This window comes from Phocoena sinus, chromosome 8 (genome assembly GCF_008692025.1).
Source record: "Phocoena sinus isolate mPhoSin1 chromosome 8, mPhoSin1.pri, whole genome shotgun sequence".
NCBI classification, from domain to species: Eukaryota; Metazoa; Chordata; class Mammalia; order Artiodactyla; family Phocoenidae; genus Phocoena; species Phocoena sinus.
This window is the reverse complement of record NC_045770.1, coordinates 98,535,188-98,549,369: the sequence shown is the minus strand read 5'-3', so window position 1 is coordinate 98,549,369 and position 14,182 is coordinate 98,535,188. Positions and strand designations below refer to the sequence as shown.

Below are 14,182 nucleotides of genomic sequence, written 5' to 3'. Positions count from 1 at the left end.
CCGATGTATGAGCGAGCCCAGGGAAGGTCAGCCAGGTCCATCCCAGATCAGCAAGACCACTCAGCCCTAACCCCCAGACTTATGTGAAATAATAAATAGTTGCTATTTTAAGCCACTAAGTTTGGAGTGACTTGTTACAGCAATAGCTAGCCGATACAGGGGCCTCAGAAGCCCGAGTCCTCTAAAGTTGAAAGGCAAATGAGAGAGGAAGTCATGGTCTGCCAGGTTTTATTTGTAGAGTCTGCTGTATTTGTACCAGAGAAAGCTGCAAAAAGTGCTTTGGAGAGTCAGGGAAGGGATGATAGAAGCAGGTCCCCTCACCAGACCCCACGGGAGCCCTTCAGGTGGAGGGCAGACCTGAGATGGGAGGCAGCTGGGGACAAGTCCAGGCAGGCAGCAGCAGGGCTGCGACTAGAAGAGCTGAGGCCAGAGGGGTCGGGCTTGCCCTGGTCGGCCTCCCGCAGGTCTCAGGTCCTGGGGTCATATATCCGCCCCATGAAGACCGGGAACTTGTGCTGCTGGTCCCAGAGCACAAAGAGGAAGGGCTGCTGCACTTCAAAGACCAGCAAACTGCGGGCCACAGAGATAGCGGAGGCTGCAGCCGCCTCCACCCCGCTCTCTGTCAGCTCCAGCATGGACTGATGCTGCATTGCAGAAAGCTGCAGATCCGGGTCCTCTGTCAGCCCGCACAGGTTGATGTTGTAGGTAAAGTCAAAGAATTCTAGGGCATAACCAGAGAAAAACAATAAGTCAAAGACCAGCACGATTGTTCAACACAGGGAATACAGCCAATGTTTCGTAGTAACTGTAAATGGAAAGTAACCTTTAAAAATTGTAGAAAAGGGACTTCCTTGGTGGCGCAGTGGTTAAGAATCCACCTGCTAATGCAGGGGACGTGGGCTCGAGCCCTGGTCTGGGAAGACCCCACATGCTGCAGAGCAACTAAGCCCGTGCGCCACAACTACTGACGCCCGCGCACTCTAGGGCCCACGTGCTGTAACTACTGAGTCCGCGCGTCTACAGCCTGTGCTCCACAACAAGAGGAGTCACTGCAATGAGAAGCCCGCACGCCGCGATGAAGAGTAGTCCCGCACTCGCTGCAACCAAAGAAAGCCCGCGTGCAGCAACAGAGACGTAATGCAGCCAAAAAATAAAACATAAAATTGTATAAAAATTTTAAAAGTTAAATTAAAAAATAATAATTTAAAGTATTTTTAAAAATACTGCAATTAAAAAAAAAAACCAGCACAAAAGCCTCAGCTGTTGGAGACGTTTGTCCTGAATTTTCTGGGTTTGTCCCAAGTTCCAATTCCCTCTTTCTCCTCCTCCTCCTTGTTTATCAAATTATAATCGCATTATAATGTGCCTTCCGGTCCAGCTCATGGGATCCTCTAACAGTGGGTCCGTCTTCACTCCCACCACCACTTTCCCTCAAGTGGTGAGAAGCCTTGCCCCCGACCCCCAAAACCCTGAAAAGTGATGCCATTGCTTCCTTATCAACAAGGCCCTTGGAAGTGAGGTAATGTATTGGAAAGAGGACATATGTTCTCAAATGAGGTCACATACAAGGGTGTGATGTCATATACTAGGAAACAAGGTCATCTATTAGGAAGTCAAGTTCCATAACAGAAAATGAAGTGATATATTTGGACGTGACATCAAAGATCAGGAAGTGAGGTCTAAGGTGAGGAAACAGAGTATCTGTTGACTCCCCTAAACTCAGAAGCCTACAGACCCTTTTAGTAGAGAGCTTCTTGCATATACTGTGGGGTGGTTGAGTTTTATGACACGTCTCTGAGGGAGGAGCATCCACTCCCACCTCGGTGACCTGCTCCCAGGGTCTATGTCACGAGGGACCACAATGGAAACAGTTGGGACGGCTGTAGACCTATATTGGGGCTCCGGCTCACTTCTAACCAGCTTAAGGGACCTTGCGTAAGTCATGCAAACTTTCTGAGTCTCAGCTTCCTCCACGATTCAGTAGGATAATCAGAGGATTGAGGGGCAACCTGAGATTACGGATGAGAGGGTTCACGGAATTCCTCCACCCCCAGCCCGCCATCACAACCTCTTCTCCTCTGATGGCCTAGGATCAGTCCTGCCAGGGCTCACCCAGCAGGTCCTGGTTGCTCTTTACTTTGATGCGAGGCATCATCAGGTGAGTAGGATGGAACTTGGCCGACTCCAGCTTCCTCATGATGGCCTTGAAGACCGGGGGGCTGAGAGCCTGCTCCATGTCTTCAAGACGGTGTTTCAAGGTCTGGGGCACCAGGATCACAAAGCTCAGGTTGTGGGACAGCTGCAGACAGCCCACCTGGAGAGTAAGACAAGCACCTTGTCAGTCTTCCTACCCCAGCTCTCTCCTGGCTCCTACCCTCTGTGCCCCGAGGCTGGTCTTCAGTCCGCTGCTACAGTCTGTACTATTTCAACAAGCAGCGGCCATAACTAGGCTCCCAGGCTTTGCCATGAGAGGAGGATGCCAGCTGGGTGAACAGTGCTGGTCTAACCCTGTGCTGGTGAGAGGCAGAGGAATGAGCACAAGTTTTTTTTTTTTTTTTTGCGGTACGCGGGCCTCTCACTGCTGTGGCGGAGCACAGGCTCCGGACACGCAGGCTCAGCGGCCACGGCTCACGGGCCCAGCCGCGCCGCGCCATGTGGGATCTTCCCGGACCGGGGCACGAACCTGCGTCCCCTGCCTCGGCAGGCGGACTCTCAACCACTGCGCCACCAGGGAAGTCCGAGCACGAGTTTTGATCGCACAGGCTGAGGATCACATCCTGACTCTACTGCTGAGTAACTATGAACTACAGGCAAGCAGTTTGATCTCTCTGAGCCCAGTTCCTTTCAAGTATGTTGTGCATAAAGTATATAATGTACATAATGTACCACCACAGTCATCAGGTTCGTCCTTTCAAAGACTTCAGATGGCTTTTCACTGCCTACGAGATTAAGTATAAACTCTTGGTCTGGCATTCAAGATTGGGTACAAGCTGATCCTAGCCTACCTTTTCAGTTAGTTTCACTAGAAGGACTTACAACTGATGGCCAGATAGAAGTATGAGAGAAATGCAGGACCCACAAGTCCAATACAGGGGTGTTCTCAGCTCAGGGCAAATTTGCCCCCAGTGGACATCTGGCAATGTTTGCAGCTGGCAGAAACAGGAGCTCACAGTGCTACTGGCATCTAGTGGGTAGGAGCCAGGGATGCTGCTAAATCCTACAATGCCAGGGACAGCATCTTATAATGAAGAATCATCGAACCCAAAATGTCAATAGTGCCAGGACTGAGAAACTAATAGGATATAAGAGATTATTACTGAAATGGCATTATGGTTGAGGTTGAGAGATGGACAAGAATAATCTAGAATGCAGAATTCAATTGGGCAATGAAGAAATTAACTGAAAACAATCTATTGTTGGAATTGAAAAAATGGTCCACAGGAAGCAGGTTGTACACTGATTTATCACCTGAAGAGCATGGACATGGGGATACCTGTTGACAGAGGCTCTAGACAGGGTACACTCATCTGGCAGTACACACCCTTCATGTCCTGTGTACAGACCTTGCCTCTGTGACCAAAAAATTACCACACTGTGGTCTTGAATTTTCAAGCCAACAACCTCAGCATACCTGGGTTGGTAAACCTAACCCCCTTCATTGGGTAAATACTCTTTAAATCCCAGGAAAATTTAGAATGAAGTATGGGAATAACAAAATAAGCCAACTCTGTAGTATTAACACCAGGTGATAAGTTCAGAGCAATCTGTGTTTGCTATTTAAAATAGCGTTTATAATTTTTAAGAGAATCAGACACGCTAGTTTTATGCTTTTGAACAAAAAGGTGTGGGATGATTTCATTTGGTTTGAGAATGACGTTGAGATGTTGACTGAAAGTTGATTTACTCTTCAGATTGAATTTTCAATTCACAAGTGGGCTTTAGGTGCTAGCAAGATATGGCCAAGCAGGGCTGTAATTCTGTTCTGTCAGGTATCTGACTTGCTAAAAGAGAAAATCACGTATATCAAATGTATGAAGTATTTATAAAGTATACACATAAGCGCAAAATGCTTAGGGGAATATTAATTAACCATATTTGTAAATGAAACAAATGGTTTAAAGGAGTTTAATCTGTTCAAAATAGCTTAATTGAAGAACAAATGAAAGTTCGTGTTTTATATAAATATTATGATTAATAATGTAGCAAATTCAGCTAAAAACTTAAAGACTTAAGTAAAACTTTGATTTTGCATTTATAACATGAATATATTAAATCAAGTATTTGTTTAAAACCCACGAAACTGTAAGGAGTGGGGTTTTTTTGCATGAAACTCCTTCTTTGCCATTAAAAAACCCTCACATTGGGGCTTCCCTGGTGGTGCGGTGGTTGAGAATCTGCCTGCCAATGCAGGGGACACGGGTTCGAGCCCTGGTCCGGGAAGATCCAACATGCCGCGGAGCAACTAGGCCCATGAGCCACAACTACTGAGCCTGCGCGTCTGGAGCCCGTGCTCCGCAACAAGAGAGGCTGCGATAGTGAGAGGCCTGCGCACCGTGATGAAGAGTGGCCCCTGCTTGCCGCAACTAGAGAAAGCCCTCGTACAGAAACGAAGACCCAACACAGCAAAAATAAATAAATATTAATTAAAAAAAACAAAAAAACTCTTACGTTGATATTCTCCCCCATATACTCTGAGTTCGAGTGATGCCCTGAAGCGGCCATATGTATTCAGTCTTCTCTGCCTTATGCATGTATTCTGGTTCTGTTAAATAGCTGGGAATGTTCAAAGCCATTGGATAGGGACGGATGGATGGAAGGGTAGAAAAGTGCATGAATGGTTAAGAGTGGTCAAAAGTACCCACCTCTGTGACGTCTTCCTAGCCATTCATACTAAGGGAGTTGCTCCCTTTCGCATCTTCCATTGAATTCATTCATTTATTCAGCAGACATAAGGAGCACTTATTATATGTGGTATTGTTCTAGGCCCTCAGATATAGTAGGCAAAAAGAGAGGTAAGGTCTCTGATCCCAAGGAAAGAGACTATCTCAGGGAGATAGATAATACTGCAATCAAATAAGCAAGTAAACAACATAATTCAGATAGTGATAAGTACCATGGATATAATAAAACAGGATGGGCTTCCCTGGTGGCGCAGTGGTTGAGGGTCCGCCTGCTGATGCAGGGGACACGGGTTCGTGCCCTGGTCCGGGAAGATCCCACATGCCGCGGAGCGGCTGGGCCCGTGAGCCATGGCCGCTGGGCCTGCGCGTCCGGAGCCTGTGCTCCGCAACGGGAGAGGCCACGGCAGTGAGAGGCACGCGTACCACAAAAAAAATTAAAAAAAACAAAAACAAAAACAGGATGATGTTACAGGGTGAGGAAGAGGTACTTTAAGGAGGGGGAAGGCGTCTCCACCAAGGTGGCCTTTTAGCGGATGCCGGATGAGCAGAAGGAACAAGTTATGTGAAAAGCTGAGTGAAGAGCGTCCAGGCAGAGGGAAAAGCTAGGGAAAGCTCCCGAGGTGGAAACAAGCCTGGCATGTTCCAGAACAGATCCTCTATTTCTCAGACTGGTACCAAGCCACTGGGTATCTCCCATTGTTTGCTGTCTCATAGTTCTGTGTCTTGCTGTCCTAACAAGGCAGAAATATCTGGTCATCGGGCATGAGAGAGTTTACTAACTAGAATCTTCTGGGCTCCATGTTCTCTCTTCCCTCCCTCCTCATCCACTGAAATCATACTGTTCAATTTCTGCTAAGGAACTTAAGCCATTTAACACATGCACACACATGCACTTACCACGTACATGAATGCATGGATATACCTAGACATGTGTACACATACAGATGCATGCCGTACACATGTACACACACAGAGGACTTACTAAGCCGGCAGGGCCTACTGGTGGGTAGACTGGAAAGAGAAACAGAGGCACAGAATAGGAACACGACTCACTTTCTGCCCTTCAATGCAGTAGAGATGTATGAAGAAATTTTAGAATCCTGCTTTCCAACCTCAAATATGTAATGCCTGCCTCGGCCAAGGCTGGAGAGGGGGAGAAGGAGAAAGGATAGGGTGGAAATTGAGTCAGAAGCAGTTGAAATGATGAATTAAAGGTAAGGTTATGCCCCACACCGATGGAGCCACAGCAGGAAAGTCAGGATACGCAAGAGGCTCTGAAACAGGAGTGCGAAGGGCCAAGAACTTACCTTGGCCTTCAAAGTCGGGTCTGTGAAATGGGCCACAGGGTACTTCTTGCTATTCATCATGGGCACTTTTATCACAGAGGATCTGCCGTAAAAGCCCTTCATATTTGTTCTGCTGTGGTTAAATGTTATCTTCCACTTGGCTAGAGGGAAGAGCGGGGGAAGGGTTACTCTAATGCAGGTGGGGAGAGGATGAAGCAGAGTTAAAGGTTCTGTTAGCAAGGGGTGGGGCAGGTACCATGGGATCCAGTCGTGGAACTTGGGGTTGAGTGGGTTTTAAGCCAGGAGGAGAAGGCGGAACTCAGGACGGGAAGACACCCTGGTCCAGGGCCCCCTTACCACTCAGGTAGATAGCGTTGAGAAGGACCAGGCGGAAGTCATCGGGCAGGCTGTCTAGCAGTTGCTTGATCTTCTGGTTGGTCTTCTCGGCCACCCAGGTGTTGATGACCTTCAAGTTGACTTTACTGTCATTTGCCAGGGCTTGGGGGCTGTTGCCATACAGGCTCCGAGAGGCATTCGCAAAGGTGTCCCTTATAGCCAGGTCTGGCAGCAGAAGCAGGTTGAGAGAGGGAGGCATGAGATCCCGGAACACTCTCTCCCCTTTCAAGAGCAGGCTTGGAGAGGGAGCTTGTTTCCCATCACTCTTTCTGCTCCAATGGACATACTACGTCGGAGCAGGGGTCCAGCCCAGTCCTCTTACTGATGTGCTCAGCGAGACCCAGAGAAGGCAAATCCTGCGCTAAGAGCCGAAGAACTCATCCCAGGCTTTAACTGCCTCTATCTGCCATGGGACCACGGCTTGGCAAGGTAACTCTTTGAGATCTTAACTTCCATTTGCCTGTATTTTCCCTCTTTTCTTCCCTTAATTCAACAGGGAACAGACTCTGCTTTTCAGCCTCACTGGAAGGTGTGTGACAAGACTTCCTGGGTTTTGCGCTCCAAAGCCCAGGTCCACTAAAGAAAAAAAGTGTTTGAAAGAGAAATTTTTCCTGGACTAAATAGATAATATTGAATGCAGCTGTATTTTCCACCAACCTAGCAAGACAGAGGATAAATCTGATTCATAGCAAATAAGTAAATGCAACATTTCTTGAATCCCTCTAAGCCATATTTTTCCCATCTCTAAAAAGAGGGTTTTGGGGTTTTTTTTTTAGATAATGGTGTGATAGGTGAGTTTTCTTTCTTCTTTTTTCTTTCCTATATGTTCTCAGGTTATTTTTCTGTTTGTTGTATTTTTTTTTTTTTTTGGCCACGCCGAGCGGCATGCGGGACCTTAGTTCCCCGACCAGGGATCGAACCCATGCCCCCTGCAGTGGAAGCACAGAGTCCTAACCACTGGACCACCAGGGAATTCCAATATTTTCTCAGTTTTCTACAATGAATGAGCATTGCTTTTATAGTAAAAAAAAAAATAAAAGGCAGGGAAATTTTTTTCCTTATTCAAAGAGGAAAATCACACTAAATTTGTAATTTTTAAGCTCAGCAGAACTGAGGTTTCAAACATAGTCATGTCTGAAGCCCACAATACAAAAGGGCTCCGGTTGAGGCTGGTGGGAGTTCAAAGCCCACCTGGCTTCATCTCCCTCTCACAGGAAGTGACACCTCACTTCCCACTCAGCCTCCCTAACTCCTTACTCCCACCAGGACTTCTGCAGCAGCTTTGCAGAACCCTAGGGCTCTGGGGAGCAAAATTTGAAAGAACTGCATTAGGTCATTTTGGAAGCTTATTGCTCTGATTACCTACCTAATAATGTAATATACACAAATGACAACAAAGTCACATAACACGAAAGTACAAAGAACAGGAGTCCCAAGACCCCCTGACCCAGATTAACAAACTTTTCTTTTCGGCCTTGCAGCTTGCAGGATCTTAGTTCCCCAACCAGGGATTGAACCCGTGACCACAGCAGTGAAAGACGAGAGTCTTAACCACTGGACCACCAGATCGACAGGCATTTTTGGTCTATTTTATGTCTAAAGCTCTCCAGCCCTCTCTATTACTGAATGCAGAAGGCTACTCTTTTTTTTTTTTTTTTTAAAGAAGATGTTGGGGGTAGGAGTTTATTAATTAATTAATTTATTTTTGCTGTGTTGGGTCTTCATTTCTGTGCGAGGGCTTTCTCTAGTTGTGGCAAGCGGGGCCACTCTTCATCGCGGCAGAAAGCTATTCTTACTTTAGATGGAGTTGATGAATGCAGATGACTTGTCCAAGGTCTCACCAGGGGACCTATCCAGCTCCCAGGAGCCACCTGATATTTCTGAGGCCCCAACCTGCTCTGCATTCTGTCCCCCTGTTCTAGTTCTAACATTCCCTCTGTCCTCTCTTTCCCCAGTGCTGGGTCTCCATCAAAATCCTGAGGACCCAGCTCAGCACCTGCCATCCTTCCCCGGGGAACTCACCTGGGCTGTGGAAGATTTGAGAGACTGTGGTAAAGCCTTTGGACCTGGAGGCCTTCAGGGCCTGGTGGACACAGGTAAAGTCTTTGGGGTAAGAGAGGAGTCGCTCCAGGCTTTCCTTGGTTTCTCCTCTAGCTCCTACAACAAACAGCAGAGACAAGGGGCAACTGCAGGAGGAGTGGAAAACCACCGTTGGGGACCAGGGTTGAGGGGCCAGGCTGCAATGGGGGGAAGCCCATATCATCAGAGCCAGAAGTGTTTGGGAAGATAATACATGTCAGAAAGAGAAGGGTGGGGGAATTATGAATAATCACAGGATTTTCTAGGGCTTTGAATACTTTCTTCCTCCGTTTTCCTACCTAACTTTAATACCACTCATCATCCAAAGCCTGGTCCAATCGCTGCCTATTCCACATGACCTATTATTTAGTTGGTTCAGGTTTACAAAGGTTCGCCTTATAGGCAGGGACACTAGATCATGGTTAAGAAGAGACGTCAGGAAATCGTAAAAGAGGATGCATGTTCAATACCCTTTCCGTTTTTCATTATTGAATACTTATTGTACACATCTTCTGCGCAGTAATAGATAAAATGTATCGAGCACTTACTTCATTCCAGGCATCATAAGTGCTTCTCCCATATTATCTCATTGAATCTTCACCATAACTCTTTTACGTAAGGACAGTTCCTATCCCCGTTACACAGATGAGAAAACTGAGGTTTAAGAGAGTAAGTAATCTACTCATTTTAAGATCACAGGGTTAATAATTGGAGGATGGAGAAAAGATTCAAGCCATATCTTTTGGGCAATAAAAAAATTAACTGAAACCAATCAGTTGAAATGTGCCTCCCAGGGGACATTTGGCCACATGTGGAGACATTTTGGCTGTCATAACTCGGGGGCGGGGTGCTACTGGCATCCAGTGGGTACAGGCTAGGGATGTTAGGATTCTGGGACTACAGAAGAAAGGTTCTTATGTGCTCACTGTATTGTCTCTAGTAGCCTTCCTGGAATTCCCCCTTGGAGTGACAGCTGTTTCCACTGCTGTAGCACTTTGTTGGTGCCATTCCTAGGGTAATTACCCCAGGGGACTTGATTGTGGTCTCTCAGGAAAGCAGACGAATTAACATTTTTTGACCTCCTACCACATCAGGCACTGGGCTATCTGCTTTATTTTTTTTAGGTCACTACAACCATTTCCATTTTACACAGAAGGACTCAGGCTCAGAGAAGTTAACTGATCTGCCCAAGGTCACACAGCTAAGAAGCAGCATTATCATGATTCTACTCTGCATCTCTCTCTTATCATTCATCTTCCTTATGGCCTTACCTTGAACCACGATTGGTGGCTCAGACCTTATTTTATATGCCCTTGTACAGTCCATAGGATTTTATAAGCAACAGTGCCTATTACATCATTGTTAAATGAAAGAAAGTTCCAGAATAAAAAGATTCCCCTCCCTCACCCCCAATGTAGCCCATTTTTACAGCTTCCTTCCAGAGGCATAGATAGCTGTGTATGTATCTGGACACGTACCCCCCTCATGCGAACATCTAACACATAACCTGGAGAGAACTCAGTCAGGTTCTTACCGAGCAGGACTTGAGTGAGGAGGCTGGCGATGCTGAACGGGGAAAAGACAATGTTGGTCTCCTCCTTCTTCATTACTGAGAAAGTGTGGTAGAGATTCAGGGAGAAATCTGTCAAAGCCTCCCCCAGCACGGCCTCTGCTGAATGACTCTCCAAGTCAGAGCAGGAGGTGACAGGCGCTGGGCAGAAGGGCTTAGTCCTGGCCTGGGTTGTTGGTTGGATGGGTTGACTGGTGGACTGGTTGAAGGGCTGGGTGGTGGACTGGTTGAAGGGCTGGGTGGTATTGACTGTTTCGATGGTCAAGTTGGTTTTCAGCAGCGTGGAAGAGCCCTCGGTGTCTTTAATGGATACATTGTTGGGAATATCTCCTTTGGGGATATCTCCTTCACTTTCCCCTCCTTGTAAGCTCTCTGGATCCACGGGGCTGATACCAATCAGATTTGAGGAGGCTCTATCCTGTGGTTCAAGAGACTTTCTTTCTTTTATTATGAGGCACAGTCCCCTTCAAACACTCAAAGCAAGAAGAGAAGGTGGGCTACCAGAGAATTATTCCTGGGAAAGCCTGGTGGCAGAGGGGCCTGCCCTGGAGCCACCACCAGTAATTCCTTCAGAGAAAGCGTGTATTATCCCATTTCACTGGTAAAAGAAACTGATGCTGAGACAAATTAAGTAACTAGGCCAGGGTCTCAAGGGAAGTGGAAGGAAAAACTAGGAGTCAAACTTGGGTCTGATTCCAGATCCTTGATCACTACCACATCATCTGATACATCTCGAAGGGCACTGCCAGTGTCCACTTCACACACATACACTGAACGCACACGCCAAAGTTAGGCACCCACCTTTGTCCTGGGCTCATCCCTTATCCCTGACCTCCCAGACCACGGCGGAGAGCCTAGGTCTCGGCAGCCCGACCTCCCACACCACGGCGCAGAGCCTAGGTTTCGGCAGCCCAACCTCCATTCCGCAGCTCAGTTTTCCTCAACAACCCCTTGCTTTTAATATCGCAAAATGCTGCCCATCTCTTTCCCCTCTTTGATCCTTCTGCTTTGTTCTCCACTTCGTAAATCAGGACAGGTAGCCTCGGAGAAGTGACTGGCTCAAGGCCACCGCAGCTGGTACCGTAGCGAGTCAGGATTAGACCCTACATGGGTCTGAATCCCGCTCTTCCCATGCTCTGTACGAACTCCGGCGCTAGGATCACACTTGCTGAGTCCAAGAGGAGCTCTCCTCATTCTCCGGAGCCTGAAGGGTTAATCCTCAGCAACCCCCCGCCCCTCCCCCACCTCACGAAGGGGTCACTCACCCCAGCCAGCAGCAGCAGCAGGAGGGTCAGCGGGGTCAGCCTGGAGGCCATCTGGGCGGCGACGTCAGCCCAGACCTGCAGAGCCAGCCACCGTCGTCGGTGCCAGCTCCGAGCCTCGGGCCTAGGGGGCCTCCACCCCGCCCCGCCCCACCCCACCCCGGGGCCCGCCCCCATTCCATTCGCGTCCCTAACCCCTCTCTGCGAATCCCGCCCCCTCCCTCCTCCGTGCCGGGGCCACCTTCTCCCTGGCTCCTCCCCCTGTTTTGTTTTCCCCAAACCGCTTCCCTTTCCCGGCACCGGCTGGCCCTTCCTTTCCCCCCAGGCCCGGGTCTCCGTCCATCTGTTCCATCCAGAGGGTCCTGCTTTAGCTAAACAATGAGGCCAGGGGCCCTGCTAGGAGGGGAGGTCCAGAGGGGGCTGGGCACGACAGCCCTGGGGGAGGAGATGGAGGGGAAGGAGGGGGAGGCAGAGGTCTTAAGAGGAAGCAAGCAAACAGAGACTGCAGAGATAAAGGGGGGGGCGGGGCACTGTGGAGGAAAAGGAGATGAGGATGAGGAGACCTCCTTCTCCCAACACCCTTCTCCCCAGCACCAAACCTGCGCCGAACTCCCGGTCACTGGGCAGCTTCAGGGCAGACTAAGTGGATAGTCACACACCGTCGGGGCGGGTGGAGGGGCGGCGTGGGGGCGGGTGTTCGGTCTTAGCTATTGGCTGGCCCAGGACACTGCCCAGTTACAAATTAAGGCTGATTGATCGCTGGTGTGATTTCCCGTAAATCAGGATGGGACGGATACTGCTTCGTAAGCCAGGCGGGGAATTTAGCCCAAAGCCCCTTGGGAGCCGGGGGTGGGGAAGCTTGGGTGCAGCTCTCAGCTGTACACGACCAAGCCTCCTCCTGCATCTTTATGGGTCATGATAGAAACAGCACAGACACAAAATGTTCTCCACAGTTCACAAGCAACCAGCTTTCCCGGAATTGCTCATCTCAGTGGATCCTCAAAGTAACCCTTTGGAAATAGGCCCGATTGTGCCCATTTGATAGTTAAGAGCCTTAAGTGGCTGGCTCACTTGGAGAGCCCTCACTTGAAAATAAGGCTGGACTGGACCTTCTGAGGTCCTAACCTCACCCCCACTCTCCTCCGTGGGTGTTCTGCTTCTCCTCTTGGAAACCGGGAGTTCTTCCATTCTGTAACAGACAAGGAATCTGAAGCACCCAGTCCAGCGAGCATTCACCTTAAGTGAAAAACACAAAGCTGGGCTATATGTGTTGAGGGTGGGAGAGAGTGGCCTGGGAGCCAACAGACCTGGCTGTGAGACCTGGCTTGCTGTGTGACCCTGGCAAGTTGTTTTCCCTCTCAGCACCTAGCTCCCCTCTCATGGTTGCCAGATAAAATACAGGAAGTCCAGTTAAATTTGAATTTCAGATAAACGAAAAAAAGTTTATTTGGAAATAAGCCCCACACAATATGGGGCCTACTTATACTAAAAAAAATAGTTTTTGGTCTTTTATCTGAAATTCAGATTTAACTAGACATTCTGTGTCTTATTTGCTAAATCTGGCAACCCTACCTCTGCAAAACAAGGTGGTCTCTGATGACCTGATACAGCTCTGATGTTCTATGATCACCTCACTGCTGGGCCTGTCCTATTTGGCACGTTCTGGAAAGTTGGCTGCTAGCGCCAGAACTGCTACTCTAAGGGGTTGACCAAGGACAGAAACGAGAGAGAATATTTGTGTGGTTCCTTGGGGGTGGGAAGGGGTGTCTTTAGAAAAGACAAAGACACCAGCTTTGCAGGTACTTCATTCCCTGCAACCACTGGGGAACCTCCAAAGTCATGGGGAAGTTCCTTCACATCAGTGCCATGGTTGAAACAGCTGCGCACACAGTGCCACTTCTCCATCCCCAGCGCCCAAGGTGGGGCCTTCGAACTTGTGGGTCAGCCAAACAAAAAGAAGATGATGGAAATCAACCTCATTCATCCTTTCATTAATTCTCATGACACCAGTAAAGTGGGTGCTAATATTAATCCCACCTGAAATCAAATTTTTAAAATATAAGACTCACTCAGAAATTATTTGATTCATCCAACATCACACAGCTAGTAAGTGACAGAGCCAGGATGTGGACCACATCTCTCTGAGCCCGAAATCCTTTATCAACAGGATTTATATATGGCCTCCTGGCACGTGCCAGGAGCTAGCCTAAAGCCAGCAGCAGAGTGAACATCCTGTGTCCGGCTGCAGGACTGTGGTGCTCCGTGGACCAGAGTCTCAGCATGGACCAGGACCAGTGGAGAGGTCTTCCCGACCTCCTTAAGGCATCTCAGCTCTCTGGCCAAAGCCATCTCTTCTGGACATTTAGAGGGTGTCTCTGCTTTGTGGATACTGTCCTGCCTGATGAAACTGGAGCGAAGCTGAAGCCCTTCCTCAAGGTGAATGGCCTGAGGTTGACTTAATCAGGTGTTTGCACGATTTCTCCTTGGTGTGGACGATCCGATAGTCAATCAGCTTAGGGTTGTGAATTCAGTCCTTTCCCCACCATTGGGGGCAGGTCCTGGGCTTCTCTGCCATTAGAACCTTCCCTTCCAATGGGTGAGGAGGGATAAGCCTACAGGAAGCTCTTTCTCCGTGTCATATGTGTACATGACTTTTCCCAGGGGGTTCCTGGTGGTGGATGAGTTCTC

The 14,182-nt window shown here is 48.5% G+C and overlaps 1 protein-coding gene across 3 annotated transcripts; it reads right to left on the bottom strand.

Annotated features, from left to right (window-relative positions):
- Positions 1-211: 211 nt before the first annotated feature.
- SERPING1 (serpin family G member 1) lies at positions 212-12,171 on the bottom strand. Of its 3 annotated transcripts, none has more exons than XM_032641357.1 (8): positions 12,094-12,171; positions 11,498-11,572; positions 10,197-10,665; positions 8,606-8,740; positions 6,545-6,748; positions 6,209-6,348; positions 2,113-2,314; positions 223-721 (listed from the first exon to the last, which is right to left on the bottom strand). In XM_032641357.1, the coding sequence occupies exons 2-8, from the start codon at positions 11,546-11,548 to the stop codon at positions 468-470; spliced, it is 1,455 nt and encodes a 484-aa protein (XP_032497248.1). In that variant the 5' UTR covers positions 11,549-11,572; positions 12,094-12,171; the 3' UTR covers positions 223-467. The 3 variants fall into 3 exon arrangements, with proteins under 3 accessions (XP_032497249.1, XP_032497248.1, XP_032497250.1); XM_032641359.1 differs by having other exon boundaries at positions 10,197-10,650; XM_032641358.1 differs by lacking the exon at positions 12,094-12,171 and having other exon boundaries at positions 212-721; positions 11,498-11,635.
- Between the last annotated feature and the right edge of the window lie 2,011 nt (positions 12,172-14,182).